At 43.0% G+C, this 26235-nt stretch overlaps 1 protein-coding gene and 1 non-coding gene across 2 annotated transcripts; one reads left to right on the forward strand and one right to left on the reverse strand.

The window, feature by feature from the left end:
* The first annotated feature begins 12388 nt into the window (after nt 1-12388).
* LOC129818580 (zinc-binding protein A33-like) lies at nt 12389-24990 on the forward strand. Its single transcript, XM_055874621.1, has 6 exons — nt 12389-13398; nt 13879-13974; nt 14056-14289; nt 14755-14777; nt 14887-15002; nt 23939-24990. The coding sequence occupies exons 1-6, from the start codon at nt 12922-12924 to the stop codon at nt 24481-24483; spliced, it is 1491 nt and encodes a 496-aa protein (XP_055730596.1). The 5' UTR covers nt 12389-12921; the 3' UTR covers nt 24484-24990.
* On the reverse strand, nt 15197-15272 carry trnaa-ugc (transfer RNA alanine (anticodon UGC)). Its single transcript has one exon. It is a non-coding gene; the product is annotated as a tRNA-Ala (tRNA).
* Nucleotides 24991-26235: the final 1245 nt, after the last annotated feature.

Below are 26235 nucleotides of genomic sequence, written 5' to 3' on the forward strand. Positions count from 1 at the left end.
CTATTAAAGTCCACTGTAATTTCTGTTACAGGGACCAAGCTAAAAAGATTCTATATTTCCATGAGTCTGTCCCTGTGTGCCTCTGGGTGCTTATCTCCCTACAGGTCTATCTCATTCCTGCAGCCACTATGGCTATTTTTAGTCTAGTGACAAGTGCGCTCCAGCTAGCGCTTGGTGTCCCTGGTGATTACACACCAATGGTGAGTCTAATTGAGAATGTGAGTGTGTGTGTGTTTGTGTTTGCTTTTTCATCATATCTTCTCCAACAATGGATGCTGTTGGACCGTGCAAACGTGCATGCACTCACACACACAACAACGTTCTTTGCCATGTTATTTAATCTATCTAATCTGTTATTTAATCTACTATATCCGTCCCTTTCTCCTCTCTCTATACTTTCATCCCTCAACCTGTTTTACATTCACACTTCTTGCACTCCTTCTCTGTCATCTCTCTTTTTCCCTCTCTGCAATCTCACTCCTACTCTCTGTCATCTTTTCTCTGCTTGCTTTACTTGCCACACACCTCCTCTCTGTCACCCCATCCGTACCAGTTCCCACCCTTCCTGCCAGCTTGCTGATTCAACCCAGTATCGCCTTTTTTTGCTTACATACTGACTATCGTGTGATGTTAAGCAGATTCAAAAAATCTATCATGCATTGATAATATGCATAAAGTATAATAGCAGACGTCAAAATATAAGTATTGGAGATTTTGAGAAAATTAAAATGTATACCTCACTAATTTAGGGTGATACAGTATTGAAACTCCCATTGCTATGATTCAGAGTGTTTGGGAAAACAAGTCAACGTCACCATACAGGTACTATATACAGTAGGTACGTAACAGAGTCAACGTCACCATACAGGTACCATATACAGTAGGTACGTAACAGAGTCAACGTCACCATACAGGTACCATATACAGTAGGTACGTAACAGAGGCACATGTTGTGTACCCATTTACAAATCATGTCAGAAGTTCACATCATGCATTATTTGGGACATACTGTCACGTTCCTGACCTGTTTTCCTTGTTTTTGTATGTGTTTAGTCGGTCAGGGCGTGAGTTGGGGTGGGCACTCTATGTTATGTGTTTCTATGTTGGGTTAAATGTGTTGCCTGATATGGTTTTTAATTAGAGGCAGGTGTTTGACGTTTCCTCTGATTGAGAACCATATTTAGGTAGGCTGTTCTCACTGTTTGTTTGTGGGTGATTGTTCCTGTGTCTGTGTCCGTTGCACCACACGGGACTGTTTCGTTTGTTCATTCGTTTGGCTAGTCTTTCCTGTTCATGTCTATATGTAAGTTCTTATGTTCAGGTCAGTCTACGTCGTTGGTTTGTTATTTTGTTAATTATCAAGTGTAGTTCGTGTCAGTGTTCGTCTTGTCAAATAAATTCATTATGTCTACATTCAACGTTGCATTTTGGACCGACCCTTACTCCTCCTCCTCATCCGAGGAGGAGGCATTAGACAGCCGTTACAGAATCACCCACCAACAAAGGACCAAGCGGCGTGGGAGAAAGCAACAGCGATCACAGGATTCATGGACATGGGAGGAAATATTGGACGGTAAAGGTCCATGAGCACAGCCAGGAGAATATCGCCGCCCCAAAGCTGAGCTGGAGGCAGCGAAAGCAGAGAGGCAGCGTTTTGAGGAGCTAGCTCGGAAGCAGGAGAAAGATCTGGGCTACACTACGTGGGAGGAGATCGACAGGTGGGCGATCGACCCAAGGAGAGTGCCGGAGCCCGCCTGGGATTCTCTGGCGCAGTGTGAGGAGGGATACCGGCGAATGGAGGCAGCACGACGACGCGGTAGGAAGCCTGTTAGTCAAGCCCAAACATTTATTGGGGGGGGGGGGGCGGGGGGGGGGGGGGGCTAAAGGGTAGTGTGGCGAAGTCAGGTAGGAGACCTGCGCCAACTCACCGATCTTACCGTGGAGAGCGAGAGTACGGGCAGATACCGTGTTATGCGGTAGAGCGCACGGTGTCTCCTGTACGTGTGCATAGCCCGGTGCGGGTTATTCCATGCTGTCTTCTCACTTCAACTTACCAGATAACTTCAGAGGGAAAGCAGAGAAAAGTTGGACTGGAGTCAATTTGACATGTATTAGACTATTTTTGCTTTGTCTTGACTGCCATCAAGTGGCCATACGTGGCAATAGCACAGTGTCTCTGGTTCAATACTCTGATGAACAACATGAGGGATATAACATTGTTCCACAATGAATTCAACTTCTATAGAACTGTATTTGTGTGTAACAAAACAGCATATTTACAAAGGATGAGGGTAAAATAGGAATAAACAGTTACCGAGAGTACATTATTGAGAGGAGCAGTATGATGAGGATAAACAATCCGTGGCAAACATACTGTATCCACCAGACAACTTCAATGTTTCTTACATACCAACACATAAAACCTCTCTCTAGTTATATTGCATTAACCATGATATAGTACACACCATTCCTACAGGTTTAACTGACATCTGTAACATTTTGGGAATTGCAGAACAGCCAAACCTCTTTAAAGTTAACCTTCCACTAGCACCAGACAGTCTTCTTAAGGGTTCAGTCCAGGTGTTGTCAGTCGTGCTTTAGGTCAGGTTGATGATTAGGATGCATCCTTGTCAATTTTAGGTGCCAGGTAGTACTTGATGTGGCCGATGTCTGCAATCCTGTACTCCGCCACTGGAGGGAAAGAGCAAACAGGTTGAGATGGTCTTACACACCTTACCCTTGAACAGAATCTCCACAGACCTGAGTCTTCAGGGCCAACAATGATCATGGAAGTTATGAACAGCTAACTTGTTACCATACTATTACCAGATTATTACCACTTCAATCCGTTCTGTACCGCTACTTACTAATAGGCAGCATGAGTGAAGGACGGCCTTGGTTGGCTTTGAGAGTTGCAATTAAAAATGAATAAGTAAGTGGTGTGACTCTCTGTGAAGTCTTCCCTCTGCAGTCTTTGGGCATGTAGCGTACCTAGAGGGATGCCAGCTGACATGCAGAGGGTGACCGTGTTGGAGAGAGAGGAGTAGCTCTGGAGAAGAAGTTCAGGTAGTTGAGGGTAAAGATCAGCCGTACTGGTTCTTTGATCTCAATTCACCTGTAGGAGACAGAATCAAAAATGGGTCACTGGAATTATGGCTCTCGCTTTCTTCAGCTTGACCCATTTAAACGTAATCAGCCTCAAATAACCCAGAGGGTGGAGCAAAATTAGGAATGAGGCATTTTGCTGCAAAACGGTTTTATTATGCAAAGTTCTCTGTTAATAGTACTTGTGCTGAGCCTTTTGACAGATTGATTTAAAAGGTCATGTAAGTCGGGGCAGCAGGTAGCCTCGCAATTAAGAGTCTTAGGCCAGTAACCGAAAACTCGCTGGTTCGAATCCCAGAGCCAACTAGGTGAAAAATATGTTGATGTGACCTTGAGCAAGGCACTTAACCTTGATTGCTTGAGAGTCACTGTCAGTAATGGATGATCCCTGGCCCTGATCCCGCTTTCAAGGGGAGTGGGATATGCAAAAAACACATTTCCAGACCACACACGTGTATAATACACACTTGTATCTAATTATTAAGTGTGCAGTGCACTTGGCTCAAGTCAACAATCCAAACAACTACAGTAATTGCTATTGAAGTGATCGGCCTAGTGGTTAGTTGCCTGACTACAAATGATGTCCTGTGCCTGTTGATTTGACTGTCAGGACAAGTGAGTGTGAGTCTGTGTGTAGAGGCAGTCAGGCCTCTCTCACCGACTCATCCTCATTGTCCACAATGTTGTTCTGGGACAGCTTGATGTTGCCAGTGTCCAACTCCTCACTGGCTGAGAACTGAACCCCGCCTTTTTGCACAAGTGATCATGACAGCATCCCGATTTGGGACAAGTCTCTACAAATCCGTGAGAATTCGCCTGACGGCATTTTCACCACACAATTGTACTCTTGTTCCTAAAGAGAGAACAGGATATCGTGCGAGCTAAACATTTTGCCAGCTCCTCCACTTCCACTGTACATCAATGGACATTGAAAAGATCACATCTAAATTGCACTGAACCGATTGTGAATAAGGAATAAAGATTGCTTACTGGAATACGGAGCTGTTCCACATCCAAGTCCATCAACTTAGTCTCATAGTCAGAGACTTTCTCCTGATCTAACAACACAGAGACAAGGTTATACATTAGGACATGCCTCAGAAAATATATGACCTTCATACATGGAACAGGTCACTCAGCAGGTGTTTACAGAGAGTGTGTGTATGTGGCCAGCCTGGTCTCATAGACTAGACATAACATAGTAAATGTAAACCGGGACAAATTAGTTTTTTAAAGTTTGGTATAGTCACATAAGGCAGTTACTTAATATCCTTTTACTGCAGTGGGCTAAATCAGGGTCACACAGAGTGATTCTTGGTAGTTTTAAACAAATCTACTTTGAAACAAAAGTATACATCTCACACACATGGTTATGGGCTTATGTACCATGTCAGATATAGAGTTGAAATGTATTCAATCTTGAGTTTGCATCCCAATATTACACTTTATATTCATCACAGAAGACTGAAGTATATCAAAACTGTTTGACATACTGTAAAAAACGGATTTTTGTTGTAAAAAAAAAAGTATTATGAAAAATATTAATAACATTCCACCCAAGAGGCCAAAGACGGTGCTTTTTGTCATTGACTGCAGCAAAGGGCTAAAATTAATGTAGAGTGGTTGGTCGGGGTGGGTAGGCATTTAACACGAACATCTAGCAACCCGAATCTCATCACTAACCCTTCCCCTAACCCAGGGTTTCCCAAACACGGTCCTGGGCACCCTCTCACACCCGGGTGCACGTTTTGGCTTTTGCCCTAGCAATACACAGCTGATTCAAATAACCAAGTCATCCTCAAGCTTTGATTATTTGAATCTGCTGTGTAGTGCTAGGGGCAACAAACTAAATCTGCACCCGGGGGACCCTGGACCAAGTTTGATAACCTACCCTAACACTAACCCTTTTAGCTAACTCTTCCCCTAACCCTAACCCCTAACCCTTTTAGCTAACTCTTCCCCTAACCCTAACCCTTTTAGCTAACTCTTCCCCTAACCCTAACCCTTTTAGCTAACTCTTCCCCTAACCCTAACCCTTTTAGCTAACTCTTCCCCTAACCCTAACCCTTTTAGCTAACTCTTCCCCTAACCCTAACCATTTAACCTTACTCCTAAACTTAACCCTAACCCCTAGCCTAGCTAACAGTAGCCAGCTAGCTAACATTAGCCACCTAGCTAGAATTTGTAACATATCATAAGTTTAGCAGATTTGTAACATTGTATGTTTTGCTAATTCATAACATACTGTACGTTTAGCAAATTCGTAACATGTAATACAAATTGTAATTTGTAACATATCGTACGAAATGGGTGATGGACGTCCACAATATATACCATACGAAACATGACATATCATACTACACTGAACAAAAATACAAACACAAGATGTAAAGTGCTGGTCCCATGTTTCATGAGCTGAAACAACATTTCCCAGAAATTGTCCATATGTACACCAAATAATATTTCTCTCAAATGTTGTGCACAAATTTGTTTACATCCCTGTTAGTGAGCCTTTCTCCTTTGCCAAGATAATCCATCCACCTGACAGGTGTGGCATACTAAGAAGCTGATTAAACAGCATGATCATAACACAGGTGCACCTTGTGCTGGGGCAAATAAAAGGCCACTCTAAAAATGTGCAGTTTTGTCACACAACACAATGCCACAAATGTCATGCAATTGGCATGCTGACTGCAGGAATGTTGACCAGAGCTGTTGCCAGACAATTTTATGTTAATTTCTCTACCATAAGCCGCCTCCAAAGTCGTGTTAGAGAATTTGACAGCATGTCCAACCGGCCTCACAACCACGTGTATGGCGTCGTGTGGATGAGCGGTTTGCTGATGACAATGTTGTTAACAGTGTTCCCCATGGTGGCGGTGGGGTTACACTATGGGCAGGCTTAAGCTACGGACAACTAACACAATTGTATTTTATCGATGACAATTTGAATTCATAGAGATACAGTGACGAGATCCTGAGGCCCATTGTCGTGCCATTCATCACCTCATGTTTCAGCACGATAATGCACGGCCCCATGTTGTAAGGATCTGTACACAATTCCTGGAAGCTAAAAATGTCCCAGTTCTACCATGGCCTGCATACTCACTTGACATGTCCCATTGAGCATGTTTGGGATGCTCTGGATCGACGTGTATGACAGGATGTTCCAGTTCCCGCCAATATCCAGCAACTTCCCACAGCCATTGAAGTGGAGTGGGACAACATTCCACAGGCCACAATCAACAGCCTGATAAACTCTATGTGAAGGAGATGTGTCGCGCTGCATGAGGCAAATGGTGGTCACACCAGATACTGACTGGTTTTCTGATCCATGCCCCTACCTTTTTTAAACGGTATTTGTGACCAACAGATGCATATCTGTATTCCCAGTCATGTGAAATCCATAGATTAGGGCCTACTTAATTAATTTATATTGACTGATTTCCTTATATGAACTGTAACTCTGTAAATTGAAATTGTTGCCTGTTGCGTTTATAGATTTTTTTGTCCAGTATAAATGGAGTGTCTTGGATTTACATACAGAATAATATGAAATGCTCTGAGACCTACTTACTGGCCTACTTACTTTCAGTCTCAAACATCAGGAGAAGAGTCTCTGCAGTGTCATTTGCACGTAGGGTGATGATGTCCTCATTCCCTGCACACCTCAACATCTTGGACATGCTGCAAGTAAGCCATCAAGTGTTAATTTTAGGTCAACTCAACAGTTATCAATGCATGCCAACTCATGAAAAGGAATGCACACTTTGTTCACGCACCTGGTTAGGTTGACTCCCATAGCGAGCGTGCGATCACAGCGATACTAGTCGAATACATCACTTCGCAAGTTGAGGTGCACGAGGGAAACATGTGACGAGTCCATACTCTGGAAGGAGATGCCCGAGGACCTCACATCCCAGCAAGCTTCAGTGACAAGGTCTTTCAGAGCGTCCAAAACTTTCTTTGGTATTAGACCTTGGGTCAATCGTGCCTCAAACATTTCGGTTTTGTTTGTGTTTTCATTGCTGATTTGGAAAGCAGTATTTAGGATCAGCTGCTGCTACAGGTCGAAATATGCGCAAGGAGCCCTCCTAATGTTATTCCCACAATTAAATGTAGGCCGCGCGTCTACAAAGCAGTCCTGTTGCACAAATAAAACCACACGAATAATCTGGCATGATGTGAGGTACTTGGTGTAAGAATAGTTTTTTATTTTGTTTATTTATCCTTTATTTAATCACAGAAGTCACAATGACATTTAAATATATTTTTCAAGTGAGCCCTAGCCAAGAAAGCAGCATACATTAAGTTACACATGAGACAACACAACATAAAACATAACAATGAATGCAAGTTAAAACAGTGCATAAGATCATTTAAAAGGTTTAAAAACATGTGCAATCTGTGATCAACAGCCATCCAATCTGGGATTTAAAATCATCAATCAGAATAAAATGATCTAGTTTCACTTTTTGCAAAGTGTTCCAAGATGATGGGGCAGCAAAGCTAAATGCTTTTACCAAACTAAGTTCTTGTGTTGGGAACATTATATAAAATACAGTTCTGTGATCTTAGATGGTAATGTCAATTACTCTGTAGGGTGAGTAAAGTGCTTAAATATATTGGCAGCTGCCATTAGATGGCTTTATGGACAACCACGTACCAGTGAGTCTGTGGACTTACAGTTAAGGATGGCCATCCTGCCAACTGATAGAAGGTACAGTGATGAGTAAGAGGTCTTGTGTTGATTACAATTCATAATTGTATGGTACTTGATCATTTTGTTTTCGGCAATAAATCAGGTATTTTGTTTAAAACTAACATTTTGTTTGACTTGGGTTGATCCGAAATTATGAATTGAATCAAACATAAACAAGTTCTGGATTTAATTTAATTATGGATTTATTTATTTTTGTATTCTCTCCACCCCAGTTCAGTATTTCCATGTGTAGTAAAAGTCCATCTCCTTCCTTTCCTGGGTCCTGTGTGTGCACTACAAGATAACAGGCACTTTGACCACAAGATGTCGACATTCTGCTTCTGATTCAGTGGTAGGCTACGCGGTGGTAGGTGGTAGGCTATTTCAGTGGTAGGCTACGCGGAACAAAAGGGATGGTGGGTGTGTTGTAAATTCACTCTGGAAAGCCAGAGTGTGCTCAGAGTGCACTCTGGGTGTTAATAAAGTCAGAGTCTTGTCAGAATGTCTGTTCCTAAATTCAGAGAGTTTCGCTCACGGAGCGTTCAGAGCGCAAACTGGACGTTCTGGCCAAGGAGTAGGGTTGATCCGAGCCTTCGGACCTCACAACGTCGGTCAAGCACCCAAGCTAACTGGCTAAAGTTGGCTAGCTTGCTAGCTTCTTTCAGACACAAATGAGAGAACACCTCACTCTGACCATTTTACTCACCCTAGCAGAGCTGGTTCGGCTGTTTTCATGGTATCTCGAGTGTTCTTGACTAACTGTGCTGCTGGCAACAATTTAATTTATTTTCTAAATTGGCGAAGATTACTGACACCGGTCATACTCAACGGGTGTTGCGTGTTCGTAAATTCATCAGTTATTCTGTGCTCTGGCACACAGACAAGACTGCTCTGAAATCGGAGTAGATCGCCAGAGGGAATTTACGAACGCACCCTAAGTTATCCTTTGTGACAAGGCTGAGACAAGGCTGACACACTTCAGTTGACACAGTATCTACTCTGCAATAGTCTATGTGCCGGGGGGCTAGGGTCAGTCTGTTTTATCTGGTGTAGGTCTCCTGTCTTATCTGGTGTCCTGTGTGAATTTAAGTATGCTCCCTCTAATTCTCTCTTTCTCCCTCTCTCCCTCCCCTCCCGGAGGACCTGAGCCCTAGGATCATGCTTCAGGACTACCTGGCCTGATGACTCCTGACTGTCCCCAGTCCACCTGGTCATGCTGCTGCTCTAGTTTCAACTGTTCTGCCTGAGGCTAAATTCACCGGAAGTGCTACCTTGTACCGGACCGGCTGGTTTTGACTCTCTCTCTCTACCGCACCTGCTGTCTCGACCTCTGAATGCTCGGCTATGAAAAGCCAACTGGCATTTACTCCTGAGGTCCTGACCTGTTGCACCCTCTACAACCACTGATTATTATTTGACCCTGCTGGTCATCTATGACTTGAATATCTTGAAGAACAATCTGACCTTAAATGGCCATGTACTCTTACAAATCTCCACAGGCACAGCCAGAAGAGGACTGGCCACCCCTCCGAGCCTGGTTCCTCTCTAGGTTTCTTCCTAGGTTCCTGCCTTTCTAGGGAGTTTTTCCTAGCCACCGTGCTTCTACATCTGCATTGCTTGCTGTTTTGTGTTTTAGGCTGGGTTCCTCTATAGCACTTTCCCAATATGAACCCATAATTGGTAGATAATCAATTATCTCCATACTTTATCACCATTCGGCAGTCCCTACTTTCATCTCAGGCTAAAATAACAATTTGCCCAGCTTGCAAACTGTCACATTTCCCCACCGCCCAAAATATACAACAGATTTAAAATGTACAACGTTTTACAATCATTCTTCTGAAGAAATGAGAAGTGTGTGGACAGGGTGGACAGGGTGATGTTTGAGGGCCAGCGTGCAGACTGTGGGTTGATGAACGTCTGTACCCGCAAGGTGATGGCGGCCACCCAAGGGGATCACTGGAACATCTGACCCAGTGTGAGATTAGGAGGCTGCTGGCCAGGGAGAGAGAGAGGCCATCCAGACCCTGGGGGTGAGCCTGGGGGGCTGCGCTGTGCTCTGGTGAGGGACAACATGGTCACCCCAGGGGAGAGGTCCACGGAGCTACGCACCAAACAGAGGCCCAGCCGGGGTATGGCCGTGCGCCGGACACGCTAGCTCCTTCTGGTTCTCCTCGGCAGCAGAGGCATCAGCAGTGGAGACCTCAACCAGAAAGCCTATCAGTTGGCTGCATGCCTCTGGAATGTAGGACAATAACTTGCATGAATGCACTGCTTACCTGAACTCTTGCGTTTCTCCAGTGTTATCGACAGTAAAGGATCTATAACAGAGTAAAACTGAGTTGAAACTGTCCAAAACTGGCTACACTGTCTCCTAAGGTTACTGCCATATTTGTTCTTCTTTAACTGCAGTGACCTGGTATGCAAGACCAGTACACACTATAGTGTGTATCATTTTCATCACGTCAGCCACAGAGAGTGAACTAGTATGCAGTGAGTGACCTAGTATGTAAATACACAGTAGTCTGTATGGTCAGGTCCCACATTGTTATTACATTATTATGTCAGCCACAGAGAGACCAGTATAAACACGCAATGTAACACTAACTGACAGTTTAAGGGTTAAGAGTCAGACACTCAGTTTAATTAACCTCTACAGCACAGGTGTCAAACTCATTCCACGGGGGGCCGAGTGTCTGCGGGTTTTCGCTCCTCCCTTGTACTTGATTGATGAATTAACATCACTAATTAGTTAGGAACTCGCCACACCTGGTTGTCTAGGGCTTTATTGAAAGGAAAAACCAAAAACCTGCAGACACTAGGCCCTCCGTGGAATGAGTTTGACACCCCTGCTCTACAGGATGTAGAGTGTCTCCCCCGCGGGACGTCCCTCCTCAGTTGAGCTAACGTAGGCTAATGTGATTAGCATGAGGTTGTAAGTAACAACATTTCACAGGACATAAACATATCTGATGTGGGCAGAAAGCTTACATTCTTGTTAATCTAACTGCACTGTCCAATTTACAGTAGCTTTTACAGTGAAATAATACCATGCTATTGTTTGAGGAAAGTGCACCGTTATGAACTTGAAAATGAATTAATAAACCATTTAGGCACAGTCTTGATACATTTTAAACAGAAATACAATGGTTCATTGGATCAGTCTAAAACTTTGCACATACACTGCTGGCCAAAGTCTAAATTGCACCTAGATTCCTAAGTCATGTATTGGCCTTTTTCTTGCATTTTAAAGATGAAAGAAATTACAAAAACGTATGTTTTGTTCTAATGTGTTATATTCTCCTATATTAATTTCACATTTCCACAAACTTCAAAGTGTTTCCTTTCAAGTGGTATCAACAATATGCATATCCTTGCTTCAGGTCCTGAGCTACAGGCAGTTAGAGTTGGGCGTCATTTTAGACGAAAATTGAAAATAGGGTTCGATCCTTAATTAACAAGTAGTAGGCTAATTATTATTGATGTTTGGAACACAAAACACCAATAGCAGTGTAAATACGTACCCTGTCAAGCGTCTTGGAGAAATGGTTGCATGTTGTGTTCATAACCTGCATAATAGCATAACCTGAGTCTAAGGTAGATACACCTTCAGAACAGAGTGTATTAGAGCCATGAACAATTAAGGTAGTATGACTCATGCATGCTGTGCTTAAGGTAGTAGAAATAAAAAAGAGCATATGCTCAAAGTATGAAATCAACCCATAGGGTTTGACAAGGTGTTTGTTTACAGTGGAGTGAACTTAAAGGCCCATTGCAGTCAAAAGTATGTTTTTCCTGTGTTTTATATCATATTGTACAACAGCTGATGAAACTAACACTGAAAAAGTGTGAAAAAATTTGATCAGTGTTATTCCTGATTGTTGCTTGTTGAAAATACAATCTACACAGGACCTTCTAATCTGCAGGTTTGCATGGGCAGGAGTTCCGGCTTTCGATCGTGACATCACCATGCGGTAAATTGATTAAGAGTTTCAGACCTCTGTCAATAATAGCTAGTTTTCTGTTTCCCCTCCCCACTCAGACCACTCCCAACAAACATTCCTAGCTAAATTCTTGCTTGAGAAATAGTTTTAGTTGAAAAGCATTTTTTCCCTTTTTCTATTACAGTAAGTTACTTACAGTATAAATGGCTGCATTGGGCCTTTAATAGAATGTAGCTAGCGCAGGCTGACACTGTACTCGTACTATAAATTAACATAATTGCTTGAACTAGACTAATAACGTCATACACTTCTATTGGAAATTTAAATGATGGAAAACCTGTTTGCTAGAGGGCAATCCAGACTTAAAACTTCATATTTGTCCAGGAACAGTGATGGCTGTTTTCTCTACAATCTTATTGTGCAGGAGTTGGCTGTAGCTGCATTCTCCAGGAAGTTACCCAGCCCTGTTATCTTGCCATTGTCCTAGCCCTGTCAATAACCATTTGCAGTAATTGGTGTTTTGATCGTTTTTTTTCAACCATTTTGTTTTTCCAGCCAGCTAAAGAGAAAATAGGGCACATCTGTTTTGACTCACAATTTGCACAATGTAGGCCTAAACACACACACACACACACACACACACACACACACACACACACACACACACACACACACACACACACACACACACACACACACACACACACACACACACACACACACACACACACACACACACACACACACACACACACACACACACACACACACCGCCCTAACTTCTGACGTCAGAGGGGGAGTTTAGAAGGGGGCACAAAAATCACCCCTGCCTTTTTGGGATGGAACAAGAGACAGAGGCCGCCTCCTCACCAGCCCCTTCCTTTCCCACAGTAAACAGGAAGACTGAGCCAAGTCAGACCGGAGACCAGAAATAGGAGTCAAACACTCAGGAGAAGGAGGACGTCTTAACAGCTGCAAATCCAGCATAAACAAAAGAGAAGTTTGATAAAAGGAATGAACATATGGAGTAAGAATCACTGAGAGGTGGAGAAACTCCAGTTAACGTCTCAATACAACGTTGAGGTGGAGAAATCCGCTAAGAAAAGTTTTAAATACAGAGAGGGGGAGCTTTCAAAGCAAACTAAAAAGGAAAATCCTAGGCAGTCTACTATGGCTGGGAAAGTATCCAAGAGCTCAGCACAGCGACTCAGCCGAGACTTGACCTGTTCTATCTGCCTGGACCTCTTCAAGCAGCCTGTCTTCCTGCCCTGCGACCATACCTTCTGCCAGGCATGCATCGCTGGCTACTGGGCGGGCCCCAGAGGCCAGGTCCAGGGGGGATCTGGATCCTGTCCACAGTGCAGGAAGGTGTTCCCTGGCCAGAGCTACCGGCCCAACCGCATCGTGGCCAACATAGTGGAGAGCTACTGCCAGGGCCTGGAGGAGAGCGGGGGGCTGCTGGGGGACGTGGGGGTACCAGAGAGGAACTCTGCCCCTGCTCCTGCACCACGCTGTGGCCGGCACCGAGAGGAGCTGAAGCTCTACTGTGAGGAGGACCAGGAGCTGGTGTGTCTGGTGTGTGGACTCTCTCAGGAGCACAGGAACCACACCATGGTGTGTGTCCAGGAGGCACAGCAGAGATACAGGGTAAATCCAAATTCTAATTGATTTCTGTTGCCTTTTTACACTGCTAAAATTCACAAAGAATGCTTGTAAAAGGCTTAGCGTGGGGAAAAATATGTACAATAAGCCAAAGGAATTGAGGACAGGAAAAATACATTTTTGGGCCATGGATGGAGTATTATGCATGGAAGGAATTGAAGCAAAACATTTTTTGGGATCAAACATAGCACAGAAAAACTTGAAGTGACTTGGCATCAACAACTAAAATGTCAATGATTTGTCATACCACTTCAGGTGTCACTTTATTTTTGTACGACAAACTGCTCATTATCCTCCGCTGTTCGTCTGCTTTCAAGTTGCATCCGGCTCTTTTCCCGTAACATTGTTTTTTGCCAGCCTCACTCCCAGGGCTGTATTTACCGTGGATGAGCTCTGGTGAACTGTAGAGAACAGAAGGCTGATGACGACTTACAGTAATGCTGCTGCTTTGTTCTGGCTATGCAGGCTTCTCTCAACAGCTCCATGGACTCTCTGAAAGGGGAGCTGAACACGGCCCTGCAGTGTGAGAGAGAGACTGAGGAAGAGGTCAAGAAGCTCAAGGTAAGAAAAACTATAGTATCTCATACCTACACCTGATAACAATCTATATATTGCTCTTAAACCTTGATCTTCTCAAACTAGGAGCACACGGCGGACCTGAAGCAGCGCATCGAGGCCCAGTTCAGCGACCTGCACCAGTTCCTTTACCAGGAGGAGAAGCTGCTGCAGGTGAAGCTGAAGACAGTGGAGCGCATGGAGCTGATCAGACTGGACGAACACAAGGCCCTGCTCTGTGTGGAGGTCTGCCGTCTGCAAAAGGCCCTGAACGAGATCGAGGACAATCTGAGGGTGCAGGACCCCTTTACACTGCTGCGGGTGAGACAGGACAGGGCTACTGTTTACCTACTGGAGTTATTCTTGAACGAATGACTACACTGAACGATTTCTAGGTTAGATTTTGTTTATTTGCATGTGCTGTTTGAACAAAAATATGGATGTGAGGACAAACCTAGTTTGCACACTTCTAGGCATTTATATCTGCTATGATAATGTAGTAAGTATCTATTCTAGACATTCTACAGAAGGACCCCAGAGTGAGGGAGGAACACTTTAGGCAGAATGTGGGCCCATGACCTCACTCCTGGTCAATGGTGAGGATAAGGAGATTATAGGAACAGGCTCAGACTCAGGGACTTTCCCCCAACTACGGGGAGATCCCAGAGGGTGGGATAGCATTAGCTCAGACACTGATGTCATATGGAACACTGCTTTTCCTCTTGTTAACCACTGCCAAAAGCTAATTATCCCTCTCTCCCCTCTGTTTTTCCTGTCGTGTCCCAGAATATCAAGACCCTGCTCCAGAGGTGAGAGCATGGCGGGACGTGGGCCGTTTTAGCTTTCACCATGTTATTCCATAATGGGGTTTTCCTGTTTCTGATATGTATTGTCTAAAGCTTGTGTTGTCTTTGGCAGGCCGTCTCCGAAGTTTGAGAAGCCTACCCTCACGGCTCCTAGTCTGTGTGAGGGGCGGTTCGCAGGGCCCCTGCAGTACCGAGTGTGGAAATCACTGAAAGGAAGCATCTACCCAGGTACTCTAATTTAAATAACTCATCTTGAATAGAGTGAATGTCAATTACAGCACACAGGAGTTCAGGAGCTTTCAGCTACTATTCTTGCTCTGCAACGTAGGTGATTTGCAGTGTTACATTTACATTTAAGTCATTTAGCAGACACTCTTATCCACAGCGACTTACAAGTACATACATTCATACTTTTTTTGTACTGGCCCCCCGTGGGAATCGAACCCACAACCCTGGCGTTGCAAGCGCCATGCTCTACCAACTGAGCCACACGGGGCCACGTGTTGTTGTAGTACGGTCTCGAGATGTGGTCTCGGTCTTGTCTCTGTGTTGTCTCTGTGTCGGATACATTTGTACTAGGTCTTGACTCTGTTTCGGACAGCGAGGACTCATAATTTCTTCTTGAGACCAGTGGAGTAAAAAAATCTCAATTATCAGCTTCCATTCAGTCAGCGCATAAAACCTCTTTTCCAGGCCAAATATATACACACCTTTTTTGAAACAATATCTTAACAGCCTTTATATCTATTATCAGTACAGTGGTGAACCTATAGGCCTTCAGTGTGTGACAGGTTAGTACAGTGGTGAACCTATAGGCCTTCAGTGTGTGACAGGTTAGTACAGTGGTGAACCTATAGGTCTTCAGTGTGTGACAGGTTAGTACAGTGGTGAACCTATAGGCCTTCAGTGTGTGACAGGTTAGTACAGTGGTGAACCTATAGGTCTTCAGTGTGTGACAGGTTAGTACAGTGGTGAACCTATAGGTCTTCAGTGTGTGACAGGTTAGTACAGTGGTGAACCTATAGGTCTTCAGTGTGTGACAGGTTAGTACAGTGGTGAACCTATAGGTCTTCAGTGTGTGACAGGTTAGTACAGTGGTGAAACTATAGGCCTTCAGTGTGTGACAGGTTAGTACAGTGGTGAACCTATAGGTCTTCAGTGTGTGACAGGTTAGTACAGTGGTGAACCTATAGGCCTTCAGTGTGTGACAGGTTCATCAATCAATCAATCAATCAATTTTATTTTATATAGCCCTTCGTACATCAGATAATATCTCGAAGTGCTGTACAGAAACCCAGCCTAAAACCCCAAACAGCTAGAATGCAGGTGTAGAAGCACGGTGGCTAGGAAAAACTCCCTAGAAAGGCCAAAACCTAGGAAGAAACCTAGAGAGGAACCAGGCTATGAGGGGTGGCCAGTCCTCTTCTGGCTGTGCCGGGTGGAGATTATAACAGAACTATGCCAAGATGTTCAAAAATGTTCATAAGTGACAAGCATGGTCAAACAATGATCATGAACAATTTTCAGTTGGTTCATGATTCTGAAAGGACAGCAACCATAATACCAGCGTACTGGTATTAAAACACAAAGGGCCAGTGGTGTAGTGGAGGGTATATGCTATTTTTTCCCCAGTGGGCATTGCTTATACTCACTTTTTAATCCCTACTGATGCATATCAAAGTAGTGTAGTGGAGGTATACGACTTATCAATTATGTAGTATAATAGAGAAATCATGCACAAAGTAGCCTACACAATCGCAAATGTCATGACGTTGGCCTGGAGGTAGGTTTATGACAGTCATAAATGCCTCTCCCTACTCTACTGATGTGACATTAGAAAGCCCCTTTGGTTAACATAGAGATTCTGGGAACATTAGAAGTTGGGGGGGGAAATTAACTATATTCTGGTAATCCGACCAAGTGAACATATGCGGTGGTACTTAAGGTATATTATGTCAGTTCGGTTGTCATCGGGCACATTCTCATCAATGATAGAAGGACATAAACTCTACTGTGGAAAGTCTGCACATCAGAGGTATCGGATTCACATGGAATTGTTTAATTCAAATGTTTGAATATGAAATTATTTGTGAAGAGATTAAATGTAATTTTAGTTTCCAAATGAGAGATTTGGGTTTTCATAAGTTTAAGGCTCTGCTCAACCAGTGGCCGATCCCTGTGAAGAGACATGGGTTATAAACTTTTCAGACACACCCCTCTCCCTCCACTATATAAGCCATTGACGAAAATGTAAATTCCTGTTCCGAGGATGTGAGGACGACGGTCCAATGTCAGAATGGTTCAGATAACATGTCAACTACAGAACTAAGCCAACCTCATCATGAGCTTTGGTTGCGAATGGTATGAACTTTGAAATCTTATTCACTATAGAAGTGATATCTGCTAGACGTTGAGTTGGCAACAGCAGCTGCAAACGTAAATTAGGACAGACAGAGTATCCCGTCTACCAACCAACGACGTTACTACAACGTATTCAATTTACCGGCAGCAGCAGAAACATTCCTCAAAGGACAAAGGACCTGGTTTGGCAACACGGTCTTCCATCTACCACCAACCTACTGAAGCGCAGCTCAGAGTAAATATTTATTGCATTTTCCTTTTCCAAATGGGCGGTAATTTAGAATGCATAAGATATTGTATTTACGATAGCACAGCTTCGCCCTTTGTTCCTCAGTCTTCCCGCTCTTTCACTCAAACCCAGCCCTTTTTCTTTCGTGTAACAAGCTGTCATATCTGTTCCGCCCGCTAGGGACGTTTTCCTTTATGACGTAATTTGTAATCAAGTTATGATTTATTCTGTGTATATGTAATTCTGTGTGATTTAATTAGGTATTTAGTAAATAAATAATTAAACCCAATTTTGTATTGCTGATTCAACTTGTTAGCCAGGGTTCGCGAAGATAACCAATAATTTACAACTTTCAGGTGAGACTGAAATAAGGTGACGATTAATATTGACTGCTATTGATGTAAAATATTACTAGGTCTTTAAGAGTTTATTCGGAAGATAACAGCTCTATAAATATTATTTTGTGGTGCCCCTCTCTAGTTAATTACAGTTACATGATTAGCTCAATCAGGTAATATTAATTACGGAGAAAGTATTTTATAGAATAGCATGTCATAACACTTAATCCGGCATAGCCAAAGACACGACACAAAGCACATGAAATATATTCACATGCTCGCCGCACACATAGCCCAGTTTCAGAGGAATATCATCTGCAGGCAGCAAGAGTGTTGCAGCTGTCATCTGGTTTTGGAATGGAGCAGCTCACAGAAGAATGACATCGGTACCCTGTAGGGTAGGAAAGACATTTCAACTCATGATATCTACCAGTAAATGCTTAACTAAAGCAACAATGGGTATGCAAACCAGGTATTGAAAATGTTTAGTCCGAAGTGTTGGTTAGTAGGCTATTTGTGATAAGCAATTGTCTTCATGCACTATTTGCATCAGGGGTGTAGACATGGATTAGTCTGAGTGGACAGAGGCCCACCCACTGGGGAGGCCTGCCCTGACAGATTGATGTGGTCAGAGCCGGGCGGGCCTGTACATTACGCAAGGGCACCGCCTCCCCCTCGTGTCAAAGCAGGTGTCAATGTTTACAACTTGGATGAGAGGATGAAGCGAAACTATCCTTCTGGTTACGAAAAGAGAAAGAAAAAAAAACATAATGAGAGTGAATTGTGGGAACAGCAATGAGGTAAACTTGTGTTCTCTCCTCTCCAAGTTTGATCTCAGCAAATAACAGTAACGTTAAGTTGATCTGCTAGCTCGCAGTGCATCTCTCTCGTCTGTCTGTCTTGCTAACCTAGCTGGGCAGTGCATCTCTCTCTAGTCTGTCTTGCTAACCTAGCTGGGCAGTGCATTTCTTGGTCTGTTTGTGTCTTGCTTGCCAGCCACTTCCAGGGCTGTGTTCTGTGACTTTGTGCCTGACAAAAGTGAGACTGAAATACAACTATTTATTACGTTTGATAAACGCCAACGGTGTTTATAAACTGTTGCTCGGAAAAGATAACTAACACAGATCCAGTACAGCCGGCTTCAGCAAGTACTAACACAGACCCAGGTGAAGTACAGGCAGCCTCAGCCAGTACTAGTACAACCAGAGGTGTACAGCCAGCATCAGATACAAGGTGAACAAGCTCCTCCAAGCCGCCTCAATGCAGTTGGATATCGCAGTGAATTTAATCTCAAATCCAAAGGCCTCCATCACTACATACCGGGAAACTGGATTCTCTGAGGCGCAGAAAACATCCAAAAGCATTTGTGAAGAAATTAATGTGGAGGCTGTTCTGAAAGAGAAGAAACTGAGAAACAGCAAAAGGCATTTCAGCTATGAGGCTCGTGATGAACCAGTGACTGATGCAATGAAAAACCTTGAAGTCACCTACTTCAACATTGTGGTCGACTCTGCTGTGACATCCATGGATGAGAGATTTGAAACACTCAACCAGGTGAAAACCAAATATGGAGTGCTGCTGAACTTCAGCACTGCCTCAGATGTCCAGGGAATCTTTAAAGGCTCACTGCATGAAAGTTGAAAACACTCTAACCTTTCAGAGATGTCTGTGACATCAGTGGAATGGATCTGGCACACGAGATTCAGAATGTACCTGATCTGCCATCAGATTACTGCCTTTGAGCTGCTTTCCGTTCTCTGTGAGAAAAAAAAACCTGTAGAAACTCTATCCTAACCTTTGGATAGCCCTAAGAATTGCAGTCACTCTACCAGTAACAGTAGCATCGGCAGGAAGGAGCTTTTCAAAATTAAAGCTCATCAAAAGCTAAAAGTCTTCCATGTCACAGGAACGTTTGAGAGTCTGGCCATCATGAGCATAAATCATGACGTTAGGAAACACATGTCCTATGATGACATCATTGATGATTTTGCCTCAAGAAAGTGCAGAAGAGGAATATTTTGACGATAAGACTTTAATTCAAATGTTTACACACTTAGGAACATTTAAGATTGTATGGCAGAAGTGCATTTGTGTAAATGACTGCTTAACTATGTGACATACTTTCTCAATTTCTTCCAGACAGTCCAGATAGACTGGTGCCCATGCGGATGCTGAAAATACCCAGGCTGTAGAGGGAGCCAAAGTTAATCACACAGCTGTATAGGTTTTATTTGACTATTTTGAGACGTATAGCTGCAGCCATAGCCTATAGGCTTATGTTTACATTGTATAGACAAAGCTAATTGTATAATATTGTGAGGACTGGACTAATTACCAGGCAGCAGAGCCAAAGCTCAGTGTTATATTTTATAATTTTCTACATTTTATGACAATTTCTTATTTATGTTAATATTCACTTATCTTAAGATTCTATAGAAAATATTATATTCAATACATATTGTTTGTTTATACCTCATTCTGTCCTGTATCAGTCTACTTATTCTTAGACTGACTGATGGAGCAAACTTTTTAAAAGGAGGGAGGATTGTAGTGGGAACCCTGGTGGGTTAGGTGAGACTGTGGCAATGGCAAATGGTTTACATGGCTCACGGGTCAGGTAGGAGGGCCCCTTGGCAGAATTTTGCTTAGGGCCCCAGGGAAGTCAGGACCAGCTCTGGATGTGGTTTAAGCATTTTTGTGGACTTAGACCATCACATTTTCCATTTTTTCTGTGATTTTGAGTGTAAAAATCGGACAAATCTATTGGAAAACTCATTAAAAAAAACGAAGGAAAACATGATTTTTCAAACAGGGTGCCTTTCCTTCTCTGGGCGGGTCATTTAGGAACTCTTTTGGCAAAATTAGAGTATACCCACTTCTCAGGCACAACTACACCACTGCATAGGGGCGATGGAAAGACAGCAGTCACACACAGAATGATATTAAACGATAAGCAGTCCATAAACTCGGACACAGTAAGCCAGTAGGTCCCAATCATAAAAATACAAAAACACAACCATTAAGCATTTCCCAATTGATACTATTACTTCCCATTGCATGTTTAACACACCAAGTAACCGGTAACTTAAAGTTTGAATTGGAACTGACAGTGTTTTAACTACTTTGCAGATATGAAACATAGAGACAATCACAATCATTGCCAAAAGGCACCTAAAGACTCTCAGACCATGAGAAACAAGATTCTCTGGTCTGATGAAACCAAGATTGAACTGTTTGGCCTGAAGGCCAAGCCTCACATCTGGAGTAAACCTGGCACCATCCCCACGGTGAAGCATGGTGGTGGCAGCATCATGCTGTGGGGATGTTTTTCAGTGGCAGGGACTGGAAGAGTAGTCAGGATCACAGGAAAAATTAGTGGAGCAAAGTACAGAGAGATCCTTGATGAAAACCTGCTCCAGAGCGCTTAGGACCTCAGACTGGGGTGAAGGTTCATCTTCCAACAGGACAATGACCCTAAGCACACAGCCAAGACAACGCAGGAGTGGCTTCGGGACAAGTGTCTGAATGTCCTTGAGAGGCCCAGACTTGAACCCAAACAAACATCTCTGGAGAGACCTGAAAATAGCTATGCAGCGAAACTCCCCATTCAACCTGATATAGAGCATGAGAGGATCTGCAGATCCTGGGAGAAACTCCCCAAATACAGGTGTGCTGAACTTGTAGTGTCATACCCAAGAAGACTTGAAGCTGTAATCACTTTCGAAGGTGCTTCAACAAAGTACTGCGTAAAGCGTCTGAATGTAAAATGTGATATTTCGTTTTTTTAATACAAAACCTGTTTTGTGTGTAGATTGATAAAGGAAAAAATATACTTAATCAATTTTAGAATAAGGCTGTAACTTAACAAAATGTGAAAAAAGTCAAGGGGTCTGAATACTTTCCGTATGCACTGTACACAGCTAGAGATGCTGGTGTCATTTTGTTAGCTAGCAAGAACTTGAGCAACTGTTATGAAATGAACATATCCCTTGCGTTCACAAATTCATTCTGACTATCTACTCTGATTCCAGAGCACTCTCGTCTGTGTAACAGAGCGCAAAACAACTGATGAATTTACAAACGCGCAACACCTGCTGAATAAACATAGGCAAAACAAGTAATATAGTAGTTAAGAATGCTCTAGATAACATGTGTAAAGCCTAACCAGCTCTGCTACGGTGAGTAAAATGGTCAGAGTGAGATACATTTATGTCTGGAAGTAGTTAGCTAGAAAGCTAGCCAACAAGCAAAAATTGTCAGGCAAGCTGCAGAAGGACGAGGAGGCTACAAATTCTCCATTGTTTATGAGTGCAATTTTGACAGCCAACTTGCTGAAAAAGTATGAGAGGGTTTACAGTATCTAGTGTACTTTCCTTACATTTTAGCTAATTTTGCTCTGGATAGCAATAGTTGTTGATCTTGTTGTTGTTGATGCGCATAACTGAGGGAGAGAGAGCCTACCTTGTCATGGTTGTTTGATCAGCAGTTCCCAAATCCAGAAATCCATTTGGGTGTATTTTGTGGCTTTTGGCGAATGCATTCTAATGATCTAAAGTCGGGCTGTTGCAACTGCCTGTAAATACACAGTCCAGTTCAACGTGAATGATGGCGGCCGGTGTGGCAAATTACTTGTTTGTATGAAGGTCTACCTTAGCTCTGATTGGCTATGTCGCATTGGTCTGTGTAGACTCCGGTCCTGGACAAAACAGATGTTTTTATATACTGCAGCGTCTATGATTTTATTTTAGTACCTTCATTTAACTAGGCAAGCCAGTTAAGAAGAAATTCTTATTTACAATGACGACCTACTCCAGCCAAACCCGGACGACGCTGGGCCAATTGTGTGCCGTCCCTATGGGAATCCCAATCACGGCCAGATGTGATGCAGCCTGGGTTGTGTTAGACCACTGCGTCACTCAGGAGCCCAAATTCCCCAAACTCACGGATACTTTCCCGCTCTTTATTTCCCAAACATTCTACGAATTTATGAAAACATGAACATGACCATATCTAAGTGGTCGCTTGTCAGAATGTTTATTTGTAATTCTTCCTGGGGGTATATATGAACAGATTTTAATAAGATTTCATGTTTCTAAAATGCTGTCAGTTCCACTTTAAGTACAACAATATTTCACACACATAAATTATTTTCAAAGAGGTGGCTAACAACAGTTCCACTCACCAGATGATGATCATTTAAAACGTAACTTCTTGTTAAAAGTTATTTTTGAAAAGGGAGAAGCTAACAAATGATCAACAACATCTTCTTTGATAACACCTGCTGCAACCGCTGCGAACTAGCCGACAACAAAACCTAGTTAGCTAGACTGTGGGGAAACTACTGCTCGCTATTACGCAGGGACCTGTTGGACTTTAATGAGTGGGACCGTTGTAAAAACGGTCCCCCTCATTAAGTCAAAATGTGATTGGTTTATTCCACTGTCACTCCAACATTTTTCCCCAATACAGTTAAATGGCAGATGCCTTTATCTAGCTTTTGATGGCCTAGCCAGTGGCTGAATTAGCTAGGTAGATTTCTCCCCCAGAGACCAGCAAAAACATCTGGAATTCTCTTCAGCGTTAACTCTTTCCTTTACAAAAACTGAAGAGATTAAATCAGAACTATCTTTGAAAATAATAATATAGTAATAATTATTATTATAATAATTATTTTATAAATCCTTAAACCTTCTCTGAAGGCGTAGAAGGCCCATTGTTCCCCACTGTGTTTCGGTTAGTAATCATTGGTTGAGTGGCTCTATTTTCCCTCAGCATGCATTATTTACTATTCTGAATGTCTTAAGAATCCATATGTTGTCTTGTAATATGAACACAGAAATATTGGACATTTTGAACTGTTATTATTGTGGTGATATGAAAAAATTACAATCATGGTCTTTAATTGGACTCGCATTTTGCTAGTCTCGGTCTTGACTCCGTCTCGGACCCCTTCTCACCCTCCCGGTCTCGGTCTTGACTCGGTCTCACCCTCCCCCCTCTGGTCTTGGTCTTGACTCGGACTCGATTTGCTCCGATCTTGTTCTTGAATTGGTCTCGCTTTAGCTGGTCTCCAACACAACACTGGTGATTTTCACAGACTTTACTACACAGAATTGACCATTTAATTGTTGTTTTCTTATTTTAGATAGAAGGTTAAACTGTTTCATTGAGAAGGACACTGCTGTACCACTTTTGTCTGTATTATGGAATGTTATACTTGGTTTCCTTGCTCTCAGTTCCAGCTGCCATCACCTTAAACTCGAGCACGGCCAACCCGTGGCTCAGCCTGACCTCATCCCTCACCTGTGTCCGCTACCAGACCTTCAACCACTCTGTCCAGGACAACCCTCACCGCTTCAACGCTGCCCTGTCCCTACTGGGCAGTCAGGGCTTCACCCACGGCCGTCACTACTGGGAGATAGAGGTGTACAGCAGCACTGTGTGGACCGTGGGGGTAGCCAGAGAGTCTGTATCCAGGAAGGGGGTCATCAAAGCCCTGCCATCCAACGGCTTCTGGACCCTGTCCTTGTCCTATGGAATACAGTACATGGCCTGTACATCGCCCCCTACTGTCCTGTCACTTGAGGAACCTCTGGCTAGGATAGGGGTGTATCTGGATTATAAGAGGGGTCTGGTGTCTTTCTACAATGCAGAGAGCATGACTCATCTCTATACCTTCCGTGAAACCTTCACAGAGACGTTGTACCCCTACTTCAATCTGGGATTCCTAGATAAAGTGCATGAGAATGAGCCCCTCAAAGTTTTCCTTCCCAAAATCTGACAGCCGCGGCACGCATCTACACATCGCAGAGCCTGAGGCGAGCCTTATACTGGTACTAAACCTCCCTCAGAGTATAACTGTCAGATAATATGCAACATTTTAAAAAATGACACAAAATACTACCATATTGTTTTGAGATGTTAACGAGTAAGTAGGCCAACTGTACAAATTCAGAAATGTCTCAATATCTTACTGAAGTCATCTTGATGGGGGTCAGTGAGCTTCAGCATCAAGGTTTGTTTAAGGTTTTTATCATCATTATTATTAATGCACAATAACCTTTTGCAATATTACAGCGTATATTGTATGGGCCTGGTGTTAACTGAATGATGAATACAAAATTGCCTTATTGTCTACAATGTACGGCAGTTCAGTATTTTGAGACAAAGGTGCGGCAATTATTTGGATAAGAAATTTTCAATGCATGATTATACTTTTCATATAAATGTTGGATATCATCAGTACACTGCAAGATATCGTTCAAAATAAACTCTCATTTGTTTTGTGTCTCTGTGTTAAAATATAACCCTTTTTTGATATGAACAGTCTTAGCAAAAAACAGCAACAAGCATGAACTTCTGTTAGTGAATATCAGAGCACAGGAAAGAAAAAACGAATTAAGAGGTCATTTGAATAGCGTTTTCTGTGTGATTGTGTCCTTTTCTTACTGAGCTGAGTAACGGTCCAAATTATTGGAGGACAATTTAAGATGCGGACCATTTCCTAAAAATCCCTGATAGTGCAAGTCAGAGAAGTGCTTATCCACAATGGAGCTGTCACTGTCTCATCAACAATTGTTTTTGTCCGTGTGAGTCATTTTGAAAATGAACATAGTACATAGAGCTACTATAGATAAAGTGAAAAGCAATTATAAAGTCTCTACCAGCATTCAGGAGCAGAAATGGAGATGGATTGGCCACACGGTCTGCAGAACATCATACAACATTCATTGAATGAAAGTCTGCAAAGCAGAAGTGGTAAAAACACAACAACTGAATAACAGTCTTGTTTCTTTAGGATAGCACCATACTAGCATAGCACCACTAGCACCATACTAGCATAGCACCACTAGCACCATACTAGCATAGCACCACTAGCACCATGCCAGGTACCTCAGAAGTACATGTGGACACAGTACAGTACAGTACCATAACATTAAGTGCTACCCACGTTTTGCCCAGGATTAGCAGATCAGACTTAGAAGTTACATGTCTGTACAATCTCCACAAGAGTACATTTCATACGCTTTTTCTTCCCTCCCATTCCCCTTGCCTTTATCTCATTTCAAAAAACGGTATTATTCAAAAGTTATTTTTGGAAGGAAACTGCACTCAACGTAATGGCATAGGCCTAAGCTATTATCAGTGGAGCGAGAGAGAGCGAGCGAGAGAGCGAGACAGAGACAGAGAGAGAGAGACAGAGAGAGAGAGAGACAGAGAGACAGAGAGACAGATAGAGACAGAGAGAGAACGAAATAGAGAGAGAGACAGAGAGAGAGAGAGAGCAGTTCAAACAAGCACATTGAAATGTTGTATACCATTTAGGGGGGGATGTTGTATACCATTAGTAGCACTTTAAGGAAAGGTTTGTCATTCCACCATGCAGGCTGATGCAAAAACATATATCAGTAATTGTTTCATGGATTTAATGGATTAATAAAGATAGAGCGTAAGCGAGGGAGAGGGAGAGAGAGAGAGAGAGAAGAACACTGGGTTAAAAACAGTGAAACAAACATTAGGAACACTTATTGAG

The sequence above is a fragment of the Salvelinus fontinalis genome, chromosome 21, assembly GCF_029448725.1.
Source record: "Salvelinus fontinalis isolate EN_2023a chromosome 21, ASM2944872v1, whole genome shotgun sequence".
Taxonomy (NCBI): Eukaryota; Metazoa; Chordata; class Actinopteri; order Salmoniformes; family Salmonidae; genus Salvelinus; species Salvelinus fontinalis.

Bases quoted from the DNA above. Each gene is read 5' to 3' on its own strand.
- LOC129818580 (XM_055874621.1), top strand. From the start codon at position 12,922: ATGGCTGGGAAAGTATCCAAGAGCTCAGCACAGCGACTCAGCCGAGAC. The intron at 13,975-14,055 runs GTAAGAAAAACT...TTCTCAAACTAG, and splicing joins AAGAGGTCAAGAAGCTCAAG to GAGCACACGGCGGACCTGAA. The intron at 15,003-23,938 runs GTACTCTAATTT...CCTTGCTCTCAG, and splicing joins GAAAGGAAGCATCTACCCAG to TTCCAGCTGCCATCACCTTA.